This window comes from Macaca mulatta, chromosome 16 (genome assembly GCF_049350105.2).
Source record: "Macaca mulatta isolate MMU2019108-1 chromosome 16, T2T-MMU8v2.0, whole genome shotgun sequence".
In the NCBI taxonomy this organism is placed as follows: Eukaryota; Metazoa; Chordata; class Mammalia; order Primates; family Cercopithecidae; genus Macaca; species Macaca mulatta.
The window spans coordinates 13393763-13408865 of record NC_133421.1 but is presented as its reverse complement, the minus strand read 5'-3'; the positions used below and the strand labels follow the sequence as shown (position 1 = coordinate 13408865).

At 43.0% G+C, this 15103-nt stretch overlaps 1 protein-coding gene across 1 annotated transcript in view; it reads right to left on the bottom strand.

Annotated features, from left to right (window-relative positions):
• The window catches only part of DNAH9 (dynein axonemal heavy chain 9), a 376944-nt gene that overhangs the window by 68317 nt on the left and 293524 nt on the right, over positions 1–15103 (bottom strand). Inside the window, exons 57-59 of the mRNA XM_015118601.3 lie at positions 13531–13671; positions 8851–9021; positions 6375–6497 (exon numbers count right to left, since the gene is read on the bottom strand). Coding sequence (XP_014974087.3) covers positions 6375–6497; positions 8851–9021; positions 13531–13671 — 435 coding nt within the window. The remainder of the gene's footprint in view (positions 1–6374; positions 6498–8850; positions 9022–13530; positions 13672–15103) is intronic.

Sequence of the window (15103 nt, the reverse complement as noted above, 5' to 3'; positions counted from 1 at the left end):
CTTCCCAGTTTCACCCTGATCGCTTACAGCAGGGAGTGATCCTTCATTGGTACGGGTAAGTCACGTGGAGTGGTGTGTGGAGGGAGTGGAGCAGGAGGCACCGGGGGACTGGAGTTCTGGCCCCAGCACCAACACTTTTGAGCCAATGGACTTGGAACCTGTTTTAAAACCCTTGTGAGTTTTTTTTTTCATTTGGAAAATGAGGCCAAGTCATGCGGTCTGCCACATCTCACACTGTAATGTAGATACAAGTGCTTTGAAGGCTACAAAGCTCTCCCTTTGCCTTCCTTGGGGGCTCATGTGGCTATTGAATTGCAACTGCTGGTTTACTTGTCTGTTACTCCCACAAGACTGTGAGCTCCCTGCGGGCAAGAACTTTTGTAGGCCTCTTTGTCACCTTAGACCTAGCAGGGTGCTGCCTGGCACTTAGGAAATGCTCAGTTAATAAGATTTGACATCTGCCTGGCCAGCAGGAGGGCTCCTGACAGGCTGAGAAAGCTGCAGCTGCTGTAATTATTTCTCTCTGTGCTGAAGAGCTGACTTTCATCTTCTTCCAGGCAGCCACTCACCCCCTCTTCCCAGTTTGCATCATTATTAACCCTTCTGCAGTCCTGCAACCCCCTCTGGCGTCTCCACAAAACTGGGCAAATTACACTGTGATCAGTGCTCCCAGCTGCCAGGGCTGGATCTGAAACACACTTTCTTGAAGCTCTAGATTGAATACAATTGCAACATTTAATCTTCCAAATGAGGAAAAGGGATTTCTAGCCTTCTAATAAGCTAAATGGGAATGACTAATTAACCTAATTACTTTGGACTGTGTAGCAAAATACAACTGAGCTAAATTGGCAACCAGAGTGGTAGTGAGGGGCCTTTTCAAAGGCTAACAAAGGCCTTCATTGCAGATGAGATTTTCTAATGAACAACAGAATATGCCCATTACCTGAAAGTTCTGCATTTGATAGGACCTAAAAAACCCTTACAAAGGACATTAATAAAAGCAGTATTTTATCACAAAGATTTTATTCATTACCTGCTTATTAGTTCTTCTGGGGAAACAAGGCAATTAGTCTTCCTCATGAGACAGAATGCTTAATTTTTTTTTTTTTTAAATCATGTCCTATTCAATTATCCTTTTTTTGTTTCTTTAGGCTAAAACCCAGCCAAACACTTAAAAAGAGCCTTCATCAAAGGCTTTGGCAATGAGTTCTACATAATGTACTGTGTTTCACCTGCTCACATCCTGTGCTGTGCTTGAGTTGGATGGGTCTGGACTTTGCTGCTCTTCCTAACAAATTCATATCGAGAGATAAAGCTCCTCTAGTTGGCAAAAGCCTTTGAACAGCCAGATGAGCTTCGCCCACAAAACAAAACAAAAAAGCAAAGTGAAGCAAGGCAAGGCGAACCAAACAATCCATTTTGTTAAAAGAGGAACGAAACGAAATTGTACGTAGGTTTTGGGTGGAGCTTTGTAAAATGAAAGCACTGAAGAGTGCTTGTGAATCATTTATTCCTTGTAACTTTTGCAGCAGAGGGCTTTGTGGGGTAATATAAAGAGCGGCAACTGCACGGTGGCTTAAGCCTGTAATCTCAGCACTTTGGGAGGCCGAGACGGGCAGATCACGAGGTCAGGAGATCGAGACCATCCTGGCTAACACGGTGAAACCCTGTCTCTACTAAAAAAATACAAAAAACTAGCCGGGCAAGGTGGCGGGCGCCTGTAGTCCCAGCTACTCGGGAGGCTGAGGCAGGAGAATGGCGTGAACCTGGGAGGCGGAGCTTGCAGTGAGCCGAGATCCGGCCACTGCACTCCAGCCTGGGCGACAGAGCAAGACTCCGTCTCAAAAAAAAAAAAAAAAAAAAAAAAAAGGGCGGCAACTGGACTTGGTCCAACTGCACAACTCACAGGTCCTGAAAGTTCTTCCTTCTTTGGACAAATTCTACGTGGTACAATCCATATCAACGACAACACGTAGACACCAGATAGCTGGGCGATTAATCATCATAATTGTTGTGGGGTGAATTGTGTCCCCCCAAAATATATATTGAGGAAATTTGGAAATAGGGTCTTTGGAGATGTAATCAAGTCACAATGAAGTCACTAGTGTGGACCCTAATCGAATAGGACTGGTGGCCTTATAAGAAGTGGAAAGGACCAGGTGCAGTGGCTCATGCCTGTAATCCCAGCACTTTGGGAGGCCGAGACAGGCGGATCATGATGTCAAGAGATCAAGACCAACATGGTGAAACTCCATTTCTCTTAAAAATATAAAAATTAGCTGGGTGTGGTGGCGCACGCCTGTAATCCCAGCTACTTGGGAAGCTGAGGCAGGAGAAGCGCTTGAACCCGGGAGGCGGAGGTTGCAGTGAGCCGAGATCTCACCACTGCACTCCAGCCTGGTGACAGAGCAAGACTCTGTCTCAAAAAAAAAAAAAAAAAAAAAGAAGCGGAAAGGCAGAGACTCACAGAGGGAAGACAGCCACGTGAAGATGTGAACATGGAGGCAGACCCTGGAGTTATGCTGCCACAAAGCAAAAGATACCGGGGGCTACCAGAAGCTGGAAGAGGCGAGGAAACATCCTTCCCTAAAGCCTCTGGAGGGAGCGTGGCCCCACCGACACCTTAATTTCAGCTTTCAGCCTCCACGACTGTGAGAGAACAGATTTCTGTTGTTTTAAGCCACACCATTTGTAGTACTTTGTTAGAACACCTCTAGGAAACAAATACAGCAACCATAACCAATCAGCTTCCATTGGTTTGGCGTTTGCTCTGTATCTTTTTTTTTTTTTTTTTTTTTTTTTTTTTTTTGAGACGGAGTCTCCCTCTCTTGCCCAGGCTGGAGTGCAGTGGCCGGATCTCAGCTCACTGCAAGCTCCGCCTCCCGGGTTCACGCCATTCTCCGGCCTCAGCCTCCCGAGTAGCTGGGACTACAGGCGCCCGCCACCTCGCCCGGCTAGTTTTTTGTATTTCTTAGTAGAGACGGGGTTTCACCATGTTCGCCAGGATGGTCTCGATCTCCTGACCTCGTGATCCGCCCGTCTCGGCCTCCCAAAGTGCTGGGATTACAGGCTTGAGCCACCGCGCCCGGCCTGCTCTGTATGTTACGTAGCCTTGTGAGGAAGGTATTACGATGACCATTTTGCAGATGAGGAAACCAAGGCTCAGAGGAACAAACTTGAACTTGAATCCAGGGATGTCTGACTTCAGAGCCTGTGTTAATTAGTTCATCTCCATCATTGCTCCAGTTCTGCAGAGGGGTTCATTCAGAACTGCTTTAGAGAACTAACTTATTTTCCATAAAGGCATCAGACCACGAGAAATTGTTCTCTAGCTCTGGGCCATAGTGTCCTACAAGGTAGCCACTGACCACGAGTGACTCCCAAGTACTTGAAATGTGGCGGGTGGGACTGAGAGACTGAAATTTTAATTGCATTTAATTTTAATGGTCTTACAATTCAAGTGTAGAAAACAGGACTTGTTTTATTAATTGGAAACTTCTAAAGATTGTTGGAACAACTTGGGCATATGAATCAACCATTTTAACTCTAAATTTTATGAAATCTCAATAGAAATGTTTTGGATGAAAATTTGGCATCTGAATTGAGATGAGCTGTAAGTTTAAAAAATATTCAGCAGATTTCAAAGCCTTCGTATAAAAATGCAAAATATCTCAGTAATAATTTTATAACAACTGCATATTGAGATAATATTTTGGCAGTATTGACTTAAAGAAAATATCTTGCTAAAATTGATTTTATCCATTTTTTTTTTTTTTGAGACTGAGTTACACTCTTGTCACCCATGCTGAAGCGCAATGGCGCGATAGCTCACTTCAACCTCCGCCTCCCAGGTTCAATCAATTCTCCAGCCTCAGCCTCCCAAGTAGCTGGGATTACAGCATGCGCCACCACACCTGGCTAATTTTGTACTTTTAGTAGAGACAGGGTTTCACCATGTTGGCCAGGCTGGTCTTAAACTCCTGACCTCAGGTGATCTGCCCACCTTGGCCTCCCAAAGTGCTGGGACTACAGACGTGAGCCATCATGCCTGGTCAATTTTTTTCATTTTTAAAAGCATTTTTTAATGCAGCTATAGAAAATTTAAAATACTTAAGTGGTTTGCATTATATTTCTTTTGGACAGTGCTACTGTAAAGTGTGTGTATTCATTTGTATCTTATGCAGCCCAGGAAAATGGATGGTTTCCACTTCTCGGCATTTATTGTAATCATTCTCCAGCATTTCATAACTTTGTAATTTGGGTTTCTGTTGCGAATGGAGTTCCCCCTTATTTTTTCCCCAGGATATTATTTCCCTTCTCATTCACCAGATTGGGCCCAGAATGACAAATAAAAGTAAATAAAAATCAAATTACAACTTTATTATTTAGATCAGAGATTGGCAAACTACAGCTTGCAGGCCCAATCCAGCCCACCACCTGTTTTTGTCAATAAAGTTTTATTGGAACTCAGCCATGTCCACTCATTTACATACTGTGTATGGCTTTGGCAGAGTTGAGTAGCTGCTACAGAGTCTGGCCTGCGAAGTCTAAGTGGCCCTCATAATTGCTATGGAGTGAACTGTGTCCCTCCAAAGTAAAATGTATACTGAAGAACTAACCTCCCAGACTTGTGAATGTGAACTTATTTGGAAATAGGGTCTTTGTAGATGTAATCAAGTTAAGATGGAGCCACTAGTGTGGGCCCTAATCCAATATAACTGGTGCCCTTATAAGAAGCAGAGAGACAGAGACTCGCGAGGGAAGACAGCCATGTGACGATGGGAAGATGGTGACATTTACTAAGTGGCCTTTTGCAGAAAAAGCGAGGCAACTCTTGATTTAGATACAGTCCTAAAGTTGGTTAAAACAATACAGGCTCTGAAAAAGAAGTTAGAAAACTATCTTTGAGCAATGGTTGCATTAATGGAATGAGCCTAGAATTTCCTGAGATGACTCCCTTGAAGGGGACAGCAGGTATATAAATAATTAAGTTCTAGGTTTTAGTTATAAAGTAAAACTACTTGGATGGATATCGAGGGAATCATGCTAAATGAGCACACCAATCCCACATGGTTATATGCTGTATAATTCCATTTATGTAACATCCTTGAGATGACAGAAAATTATACAAATGGAGAACAGATTCATGGTTGGTAGCTATTGGGAACTGGGTAAGGGAAGATGTTGTTGTGGTTATAGAAGGCCAACATGAGAGGTCCTTTTAATGACGGAACTTTCTGGATTGTATCAATGACAATTTCCCAGATGTGTTCTTGTACTATAGTATTGCAAGATGTTACCATTGTGGAAAACTGGGTACAAGGGATATCTCTGTATTATTTCTTAAAATTGCATATGAATCATTGTCTCAAAATAAACCATGTTAATTAAAAAAAAAGAGAAAGCAAGCCAATCATATGACTTTACTCTTCTACTTCTTTGTGCTGCTAAACATCTATAAAATGCAATAAACACGGGAGATCATAAACAAGATTCGTCTTATGCAGATGTTATTCCTCACATGGCGCTGACGCCTGTTATGGGTGCTCATTCAACCATGCCTGCACAGGGAGTGCAGGCTTGGACTCCGGAGCGAGCTGGCATTGCCTCACCCAGCATTCCCTGCCAGGCATGGTGTCAGGATCTGTGAATTGCAGGCATAGTACCTACTGAAAGAACCTTAGAGTTTGTGATCTTGTCAGCACTCAGAGAATCGCAGCTAAACTAAGCTGCATGACATGGAATGAAAATAGGCTCCGCCATCAGGCAGACCAAAATTTGTGTCCTGGGCTTCTGGTAAGCGTGGGACCTGTTTCCTCCTGTGTTAAACAGGAACAAATAATACCTATTGCCCAGGTGGATATGAGAATTAAATAAGGTAACGCATTTCCAAGGCACTCAATGTATAAGAGCTGTTATTAATTGCTGAGTATCCCAGGCTGAAATGCTTTCCTGCTTTGAGTCTGAGTTAGGATTCAGATGCCTGAATACAGCCCTGGCACCTGCTGTTTTATGGAAATGCTGTGGCAGCCTCTCTACATCAACCCCAGGGACTCACCGAGGAGCCCATGTTCCAGCCTTATGCCCTGGTAGGTGAAAAGCAGCTCAGCTGACTCAGGGGAGCTCATGGGAACTTCCTGTTTCCTCACACCCTGGAGGCAGAGCCCTCATACACCAGCATACACCTGCTGCTTCTTTGCAGGCCCAGGAAAGATGAGCTTGCTGTGGGGACACAAGGAACGGGATGTGCCCATGTTTAACACAGCTCCGTGCTTGAACTCCAAAAGAGAGCCCTGCTGACTTCATGGGGACCAGTGTCAGAGGTAAACTCTGAGAGATGACAGCTCGGCTTTTTTCTAGGGGTCAATACTCACCTTGACAGCTCCCCACGCCTGATGTGAGAGGAACTCCACGGGGCTGGCGGTGCCTGTCTGCACTGGAGATTGAAGCAGGAAATCCAACTCCGCTGGATTGACTTCTCGGTTCATGAGGAGAATCTGCAACGTGGAGAAATGACACTGCATTTCTTTAGCTTGTAGCCAGAGTCCTAGAAACCTTAGGGGTTGTTACTCAGTATAATTATTACCGCCTCTAATACTAGAGTTTGCCCATCAATTTTGGTTGTTCAGTGAGGGTAGAGTGGAAGGAAGTGCATATTCACACACATTACTTCCGTGTCTATCTATTTTCACCCCAAACATCGGATTGACTTAACTGCACGCGGTGAGTGACTATATCTTGGTTAATAAGCATTTATGACATATCAATCATAAATGCCATGGAGTATGTTTCTGCAATCTAATTGAGCAGATGACGCATACAAATGACATGATCTGAGGAGAATGTCAAAGTGACGTATGAATATATGGCAGCTAGAAATGCGAATAGGAATCCATAATGCTAAAGGAGTTACAGAAGAGAGGAGTTATCAGCAAGTGAAGGGCAGGAAGAAACTAATTTGACTACACTTTCTGTAAGTAGTTTATTTTCTTTTACTTTAAGTTCTGGGATACATGTGCAGAACGTGCAGGTTTGTTACATAGATATACATGTGCCATGGTGGTTTGCTGCACCTGTGAACCCGTCATCTAGGTTTTAAGCCCACTGTGCAGTAGGTATTTGTCCTAATGCTCTCCCTCCCACCCCCCAACAGGCCCTGGTGTGTGTTGTCCCCCTCCCTGTGTCTATGTGTTCTCATTGTTCAACTCCCACTTATGAGTGAGAACGTGTGGTGTTTGGTTTTCTGTTCCTGTGTTAGTTTGCTGAGAATGATGGTTTCCAGCTTCATCCATGTCCCTGCAAAGGACATGAACTCATTCTTTTCCATGGCTGCATAGTATTCCATGGTGTATATGTGCCACCTTTTCTTTATCCAGTCTATCATTGATGGGCATTTGGGTTGTTCCAAGCCTTTGTTATTGTAAATAGTGCTGCAATAAACATACGTGTGCATGTGTCTTTCCTATAAGTAGTTTTGGATTGGGTCTTGGAGAAGCTAAGAGATGGGGTGTTTTCACAGAAGAGGAGACGTTCCATGGAGTAGGAGACGGAAAAAGCAGAGACTTGAAATGGGAATTAGTGAGCTGTGTACAGGGGAGAGAAAAGGATTTGGCTTGGTTTGAGCTCATGGTTCACACTGAGAGGTGGGGCCCACATTTCTTTTTTTGCAAAGGCCAAGCTGTCAGCTGGGCTGGAGTGGGGAATACAGGGGGTGAGGGATGAGGCACAGCAACACTTACCCATGAACTCAGGCAGACCCTGAAAGGTGCAAACAGAGTCAGCACACAAGTGATGATGGGATATCTGACTTTTGGAATTGGAAAGGACCTTTGAGATAATTAGTCTGTGCTACATATTGGAAAAAATTCAAATTCTAAATGATTAGAGGGACATGTAAAAGGAAGTAAATGAGGCTGGATGCAATGGCTCACACCTGTAATCCCAGCCCTTTGGGAGGCCGAGGTGGGTGGATCACCTGAGGTCAGGAGTTCAAGACGAGCCTGGCCAACATGGTGAAATTCCGTCTCTACTCAAAATACAGGAAAATAATAATAATAATAATAATAATTAGCTTGGCATGGTGGTGCACATCTGTAATCCCAGCTACTTGGGAGCCTGAGGCAGGAGAATCACTTGAACTGGGGAGGTGGAGGTTGCAGTGAGCCAGGATCACACCACTGCATTCCGGCCTAGACAACAGAATGAGACTCCATCTCAAAAAAAAAAAAAAAAAAAAAGAAGAAGAAGGAAGTAAATTTTCACGGTTTTTTGATGTTGAGAATAACTAGAAGACAAAGGTTTCTTCTTAAAGATGCAGCAACATCGGAAATCCCTGCTTCCCAAACCCCTGAGAATCAACGTTACTAAAAACTTTCTAAGGCCAAGGCTGCTACAGTTGTGGAAAGACCTGCGCAATTTCTTATCGCAGGGGATGGCTGCATCAGTAAACTTGCAATCTAAAGGTAAATAAACAATGATGGATACTCTACCAAGTTTCTTACAGCATTTCAAAAAGCATCTAGTTATTGGTATGGTTTCATCTAGTTTCATCTTCAGCGCCCGTTTTGATTGATTGGTAGTGGCTGCTGGAGGGCTGTGCTGAGGAAGATCTTAGATCATCCAGGATCAGCAAGAAAAAGTACAATGATGGATTAAGTATGTCTGCCACAAGTGGGAAATGGTGGGGGCAGATGCATACACCATATTGGACCTTCTTGTGTGATGCCTCTATCCAAAGACAGTCTGGACATGCTGTGGGAAGTGATGTTTAAAGAAGAAAGTTTCTTAACACCTGCTGTCTGGGCACTAAAAATAACCTGTTTTCTGGAAACTTCTTCAATCCATTTTTACCTGAAAGGTTAGCTGGGCAAGGTAGGTCAGCTTATCACGCTCGAAGAGCCCGCGAGTGGTGTACTGGTACACAGAGAAGGTTATGCTGTCTATTAGGCTGGCCACCCGCTCCCTGAGGTTCTCGTCAGGAGCAGCCCTCTCCACAGCCTTCTGGAAGACGATACTGAAGGCCTGGGTACAGAAAGCAGGAAACTGGTAAGGTACACAGCCCTCTTACTATATATTGGTGGTCTTACCTGAGAAGAATGTGATCGTTTTCCAGCCCATAGAAATTTTTTCCCAAGGCCAGGCATGGTGGCTCATGCCTGTAATCACAGTGCTTTGGGATGCCAAGGTGGGTGGATCACCTGAGGTCAGGAATTTGAGACCAGCCTGGCCAACACGGTGAAACGCTGTTTCTACTAAAAGCACAAAAATTAGCAGGTATGGTGGTGCATGCCTGTAATTCTAGCTACTCGGGAGGCTGAGGTGGGAGAATCGCTTGAACCTGGGAGGTGGAGTTTGCAGCGAGCCCAGGTGGTGCCACTGCAGTCCAGGCTGGGCGACAGAGTGACTCTGTCTCAAAAAGAAAAACAAAACAAAAAAACAAAGAAATGTCTTCCCAAAATATCCTGCCAAGAAGGACAATGGTAACAAGAAAACAGCTATTATCTTTTCTTAGTTTGCTCATGTGAATTATCACATAGCTATAAGCATATATGCCTCTGCAGTGATAAGACGAGTGAGTCCTTGCAGGCAGCCTCCTTTCTCATGGACCCTTCCTGCAATGTGGGGCGCATAGCCTGCTTTGGTTACATCTTCTGAACTATACATTATGTGCATAATCTAATATAAAAATCATGTTAATCAGTTTTCCATTGTTTTAAATTTAGATATTGACTATTTAAAAAAGTAAATATTTGGAATGTTACATTTTAAATGTGATGTGAATAGAACAAACAAAGAAAATAAAAGCCAAGGCCAGGTGCAGTGGTTCATTCTTGTAATCTCAGCACTTTAGGAGGTAGAGCTGAGAGGATCACTTGAGGCCAGGAGTTCAAAACCAGCCTGTGCAAGGTGGCGAGGCCGTGTCTCTATAAAAAATTAAATTGTCCAGGCATGGTGGCACACACCTGTAGTTCTAGCTACTTGGGAAGCTGAAGCGGGAGTTTGAGGCTGCAATGAGCTATGCTAGTGCCACTGCACTCCAGCCTGGGCAACAGAGTGAGACCCTGTCTCAAAATAACCTAAGAAACAAAACAAAACAAAACAACAACAACAAAAACAGAACAGAAGAAAATACAAGCGAAGATAAAATTGAAACTTTTCAATTTGGGGTTATGCAAATTTCCAGCCTTTTCTCTATTTTCCTTTTGTGGCTTCGATAAGAAAAAAAAAAATCTTAAGTCTTTCTAACACCACCAAGTATCTGAACATTAATGGAAACCAGATAAGATTTGAGTCTCAATATCTCTTCATTTGCAAAGTAGGAAAATGTGAATTTCTCTCTCCATTCCATGGTTCCAGGGTGTTTCTTGTTAACAAAGCCTTTGCAGCCTTTCTTCTTTATTTAGTTTTAATGATCTTTGCAAAATCTTCTGCCCATGTTCAACCTAATCCATTGTGATGGTTACCTTTGCTTGACAGATTTTAGATAGGAAGAATAGCTCATTAGAGGCTGATAATGTCCCCCCAGCACCACAGAGAGCGGTTTGGGAAGATTCCAGAACAGTTTCATAGAGACAGAGTGGAGAGCTTTCTCCTGGCAGTTACTATGGCTGTTCCCTAAAGCTCTCTCTTTATCAAAATAGCAGTAATCAGTAAAGAAGCTCTAGTTATTTAAGTTTAAACAAAGTGATTCACAATTCAGGAAAAGATATTAAAAATAATTTAAAACTTAGGTACATTTAGCATTTTCCTTACATTAAACTAACTTTGGCTCTCTTTTTCTTTTCTGTCCTAAAACAAGAAACAAAACCCAAAAAGCTTCTTCTTCTTACTTCTGGTGTCAGAACAGCTCTGGTGCTGGGCCTGATCCCACTTCCACAGCATTCTCCAGAAGGTTCCTTCTCCTGCCAACGGGGTCTTATCATTGACTCAAACTACCTTCACATATATTCAGCAGCTTTCGTAATTTTTTGTAGGGCCTTTATCCATTGTCTCATATGTTTGGTATTTTTCATCTTTTTACCAGGTTATGAGCACATATAGTGGGACCCGGGCCTTACTCACTCTCTTCCATGTCCCCAAATCTAGCCCATCTCTTCACATATAGTGAGCACTAAAATAATATTTGTTGGATGGATGACTGTGTCCTGCCAATGCCTAAAAGAACTTAGGCAAAGTATGAGCAATGCTCTAGACCGAGGGTATCAAACTCAATGCCTTCAGGGGCCAGGTGTCTAATACCAAACAGGGAGGCACAAGGACTGTGGCAACACTGGAGGCACATGCCAGTCTAGGGGGGACAGCATCCCTTGGCTCCAGCAAAATCACGCCACGTGGGATGTGAGCTCAGCGTTGTCAATCTTCCAAACCTTCACGAGAAGCCATAATTTGGAACTTACATAACTTCTCCTCATTTTTCAATGCTGGCAACCAATTAAAGTACTTGAAAAGTCCTCCAAGGACCAAAGAAAACAGGACAATAGGCTGTTAGGCTTCCGATTTGAGACCAATGCTGTGTTATTTTCGCCTCCGCCTATCTGATGCAAGCTTCTTCTATTTTGAGAAGTGTTATTCCCCCAGCCATGTCTCTCTGCAGAATGCACACAATACAGAGAGCTGGGCCTCCCATCAATCTGCAGGAGACCCCAGTGAGGTGTCTTTCCCTCTGAGGCACCCTGTGAATGTGTCTTTTTAACCTTTGCCTTGCCTTTGGCTAAATCCTGAAGAAAAATTACTTTACTGCCACTTAAGTTCCATCTTAACTATGTTATAAACTTCCAAGTTCAAAACCTGGCTCTTGAAGAGTTTTTGCATGTGTAAACACACACACACACACACACACACACACACATTTTAATATATTCCTGCTCAAAAGACTTTTGAAAGCTGGGATGAACAGTTCCTGCCACGTTGGCCTATCTGGGGTTTCCATATTCTAAGAGAACCTCTTCTTTCTTTGCCAGGAAGGGGAACCGCAAAATCTAACCCCAGACAAAAGCCAAGACCATGGAAACTACAGTGGTCCATTTTCCTTCAAATCAGAGAAGGCTTCTAAATGCATTGTGGTTTCGATGGTTTTGAACACCCTTACTTCAGCTACTTATCATAAAGCAGTTAAACTTGCTTTTAATGATCAGGTTGGTCAATGAACAGCTGTTTTTGCAATTCTTAATATTGGTACGGTGACCCAAACTCCAACTCCCCAACTTTAAAAATGGAGCTTCAGAACTTCCTATATCCGGACACTGTTGCTGCCAAATATCTTACAACATGCTTTTGAACACAGATTGTCATGGGCCTCATCTAATTTCTTGTTTTCAGAAAGAGTCACTGTGGTAGGCTTCTGATGGATACCTATAGTAAATTTCAACTACTCTTGGAACTAGGGAGGTGATCCTACGGTTATTAGGCTTATCATGCCAACTTTTATGCTGTTTTAAAAGATTTTATAATTCTTTCCTGTGTCGCCTTAAACGAAATATGAGGCCAAGTATTGGGTTTCTTTTAAAAACATAAAATATTATAAACACAGTTCATCCGATCTGCAGAGACTCTGAGTTAAAAGAAAAAGATTGGGAAATGATTAAATGCCATCTTCAACCAAATGAGCCCCAGGAACTGGAGGCCCTCTGATTTCTCATCTGCGCGTCACCATCCCCGCCATCTTGGTCTCCACATGGTGGTTTAGCTGAAAACACTTCACAGATCTGAAGGGTGTGCGCTCTCTCTCTCTCTCTCTCTCTCTGTGTGTGTGTGTGTGTGTGACTGCGTGTATGTGAAATCTCCATGTGTCTATATACATATGGTCTCTCCTCTTTCTCTGTGTATATATGTATGCTTGTCTTCTTTCTTGGGTCAAACCAAAGAGGTTTAGAAATGCTTCACTACCTCCTAATGCCTCTTCAACTGTGGTCTTTTGGTGAATGCCCTAGGGGAGAAAGATGTACTTTCAGAGATGCACTAAAAATTTATAGGTCTTTATTTTTTCATGAGTAAGATAAGTTTAGTCAGCTTTTACAATTTGCTAACATCTTTGGTTTTAGGAATATTTCAACAATCATAAGGCAGGAGCTTTGGGGATATTAGGGTCATAAGAAAACTAATTTAAAGTTGGTGTATTATTATTGCCTGCTTTGGACTTTAATCAATACAAGTGACACATTTGATTGTCTATTATATTTTAAGTTATTTGGGGACAGGGATCACTTCTCATATTTCTTCGGTATCATCTTCCACACATTCAGTAAGCATAGTACCCACCATATCATGTGTGCCTACTGAAAGAATGAGCCAAGACTTGCTGTGGTGTCCTGTTCTGTTCTAGTCAAAATTACCCATGAGTCATGTAAGACCCAATTAAAGAGATGAGGATGGTAAGAGATGTCTGAAGGTAACATAGCTGCTCTCCTGGCTTTGATCTTACAGACCTGCCATAGCTAATGATTTGACATGGATAAGCTCTCACAGAGAGCTGCATTGGCAATATGACACTGCTTTATTATAACCAGGCAAGAAACTCCAGGTATAAGTCACCTTGAGAGAAAACTGGTACATTGGATGGATCTTGCTGAGGTCGTTCATGATGAAGTAGAGCAGTGAGGCCCTGGCAGCTGCTGGCCGGTAGTGCTCTCGGGCCTCGTTGATTTTCACTTCGGTCACCTTGGCCTCCTGGACCTGTTAGAAAAATAAACAACCACACACTGTTCCAACCAACCAGGGCTTCCTGAGAATCAGCATGGCCCCTCTGTGTGAGTAGACATGTGTCTGCTTAGGGGATGCAGGGAACAGGGATGGGGATGATGGGTAGAAAGTTGAAAAGCTACTATGGTATTCCTTCCTAGAACTGGGATGAGAAAGGAGATGGTAAACTTCTAGTGCTTTCGGAGGGTGAGGTGTCAGCTCTTTCAGTTGGGAAGTGTGAGCCACGAAAGCCGCCACACTCCATCTCTAATAAGAAAGATTTCATGGAAATGCAAAAAAAAAAAAAAAAAGTATGACTCAAAAATGAATGAGAACACCAAGCAGTAGAAATCCAGTACAGTCTTCTTTTTCCTTAATTTTTATGAAATAGTTCATATGTAATTTCACAAAGACATCTTTCAATGGAATATTCTATTTTCAGAAAATTACTTTTTTTTGTTTGTTTGAGACGAAGTCTCGCTCTTGTCCCCCAGGCTGGAGTCCAATGGCATAATCTTGGTTCACTGCAATCTCCGCCTCCCGGGTTCAAGCGATTCTCCTGCCTCAACCTGCCCAGTAGCTGGGATTACAGGCGCCTGCCACCACGCCTGACTAATTTTTGTATTTTTAGTAAAGAAGAGGTTTCACCATTGTCGGCCAGACTGGTCTCAAACTCCCGACCTCAGGTGATCCACCCGCCTTGGCTTCCCAAAGTGCTGGGATTACAGGCGTGAGCCACGGCACCCGGCCAGAAAATTCTTGAGACAGGTAAAAATAAGAAACAAGACTTCAGGATCAGGAAGAGGGATTTCTGGTAGACTATGCCTCTAAATGCAAACCTCAATATGCTCTGCCCTTATGCTCCAAAATAGAGGAAAGTTACTAATAATTTGTGGGAGCACCACAGGAAAAGGCAATGATCCTTACTGAAGATGTTCTCATAATAAACAATTACAAACTGCAGGCGTATTACAAAAGGAAACAATTAGAAGACTCTTTTCTAAAACAAAAACAAAACCAACAACACCCCAGAAGGATTGACGGAACAACCTAAAACTCACCATTAACGATGTATGTTTTAGAGCAGTGGACACAAAAGGAAGCATAAAACATGGGCATTATGAAAAAGAACAGGCATATCTGGAAAAGAACTAGCTAGAACTTCTAAAAATAAGAGTATAGTTATTTAAATTTAAAAAGTGTTTGGTTAAAATAATAGACTGGAGCTGAAAAGAAAATCAGCAAACTAAAAGAGAAATCTCAGGAAATTGTTACAAAAGCCACTCAGAAAGAAACAGAGATGGAAAATATGTGAAAGAGGTTCATGATATTTGATGCCCATCAGGACATAGCCCAATTTTCCCAGCATGGTTTACACAGCCCTATACAATGGAAACTCAGGCCACCTTTCGTGCCTCATTGCCAG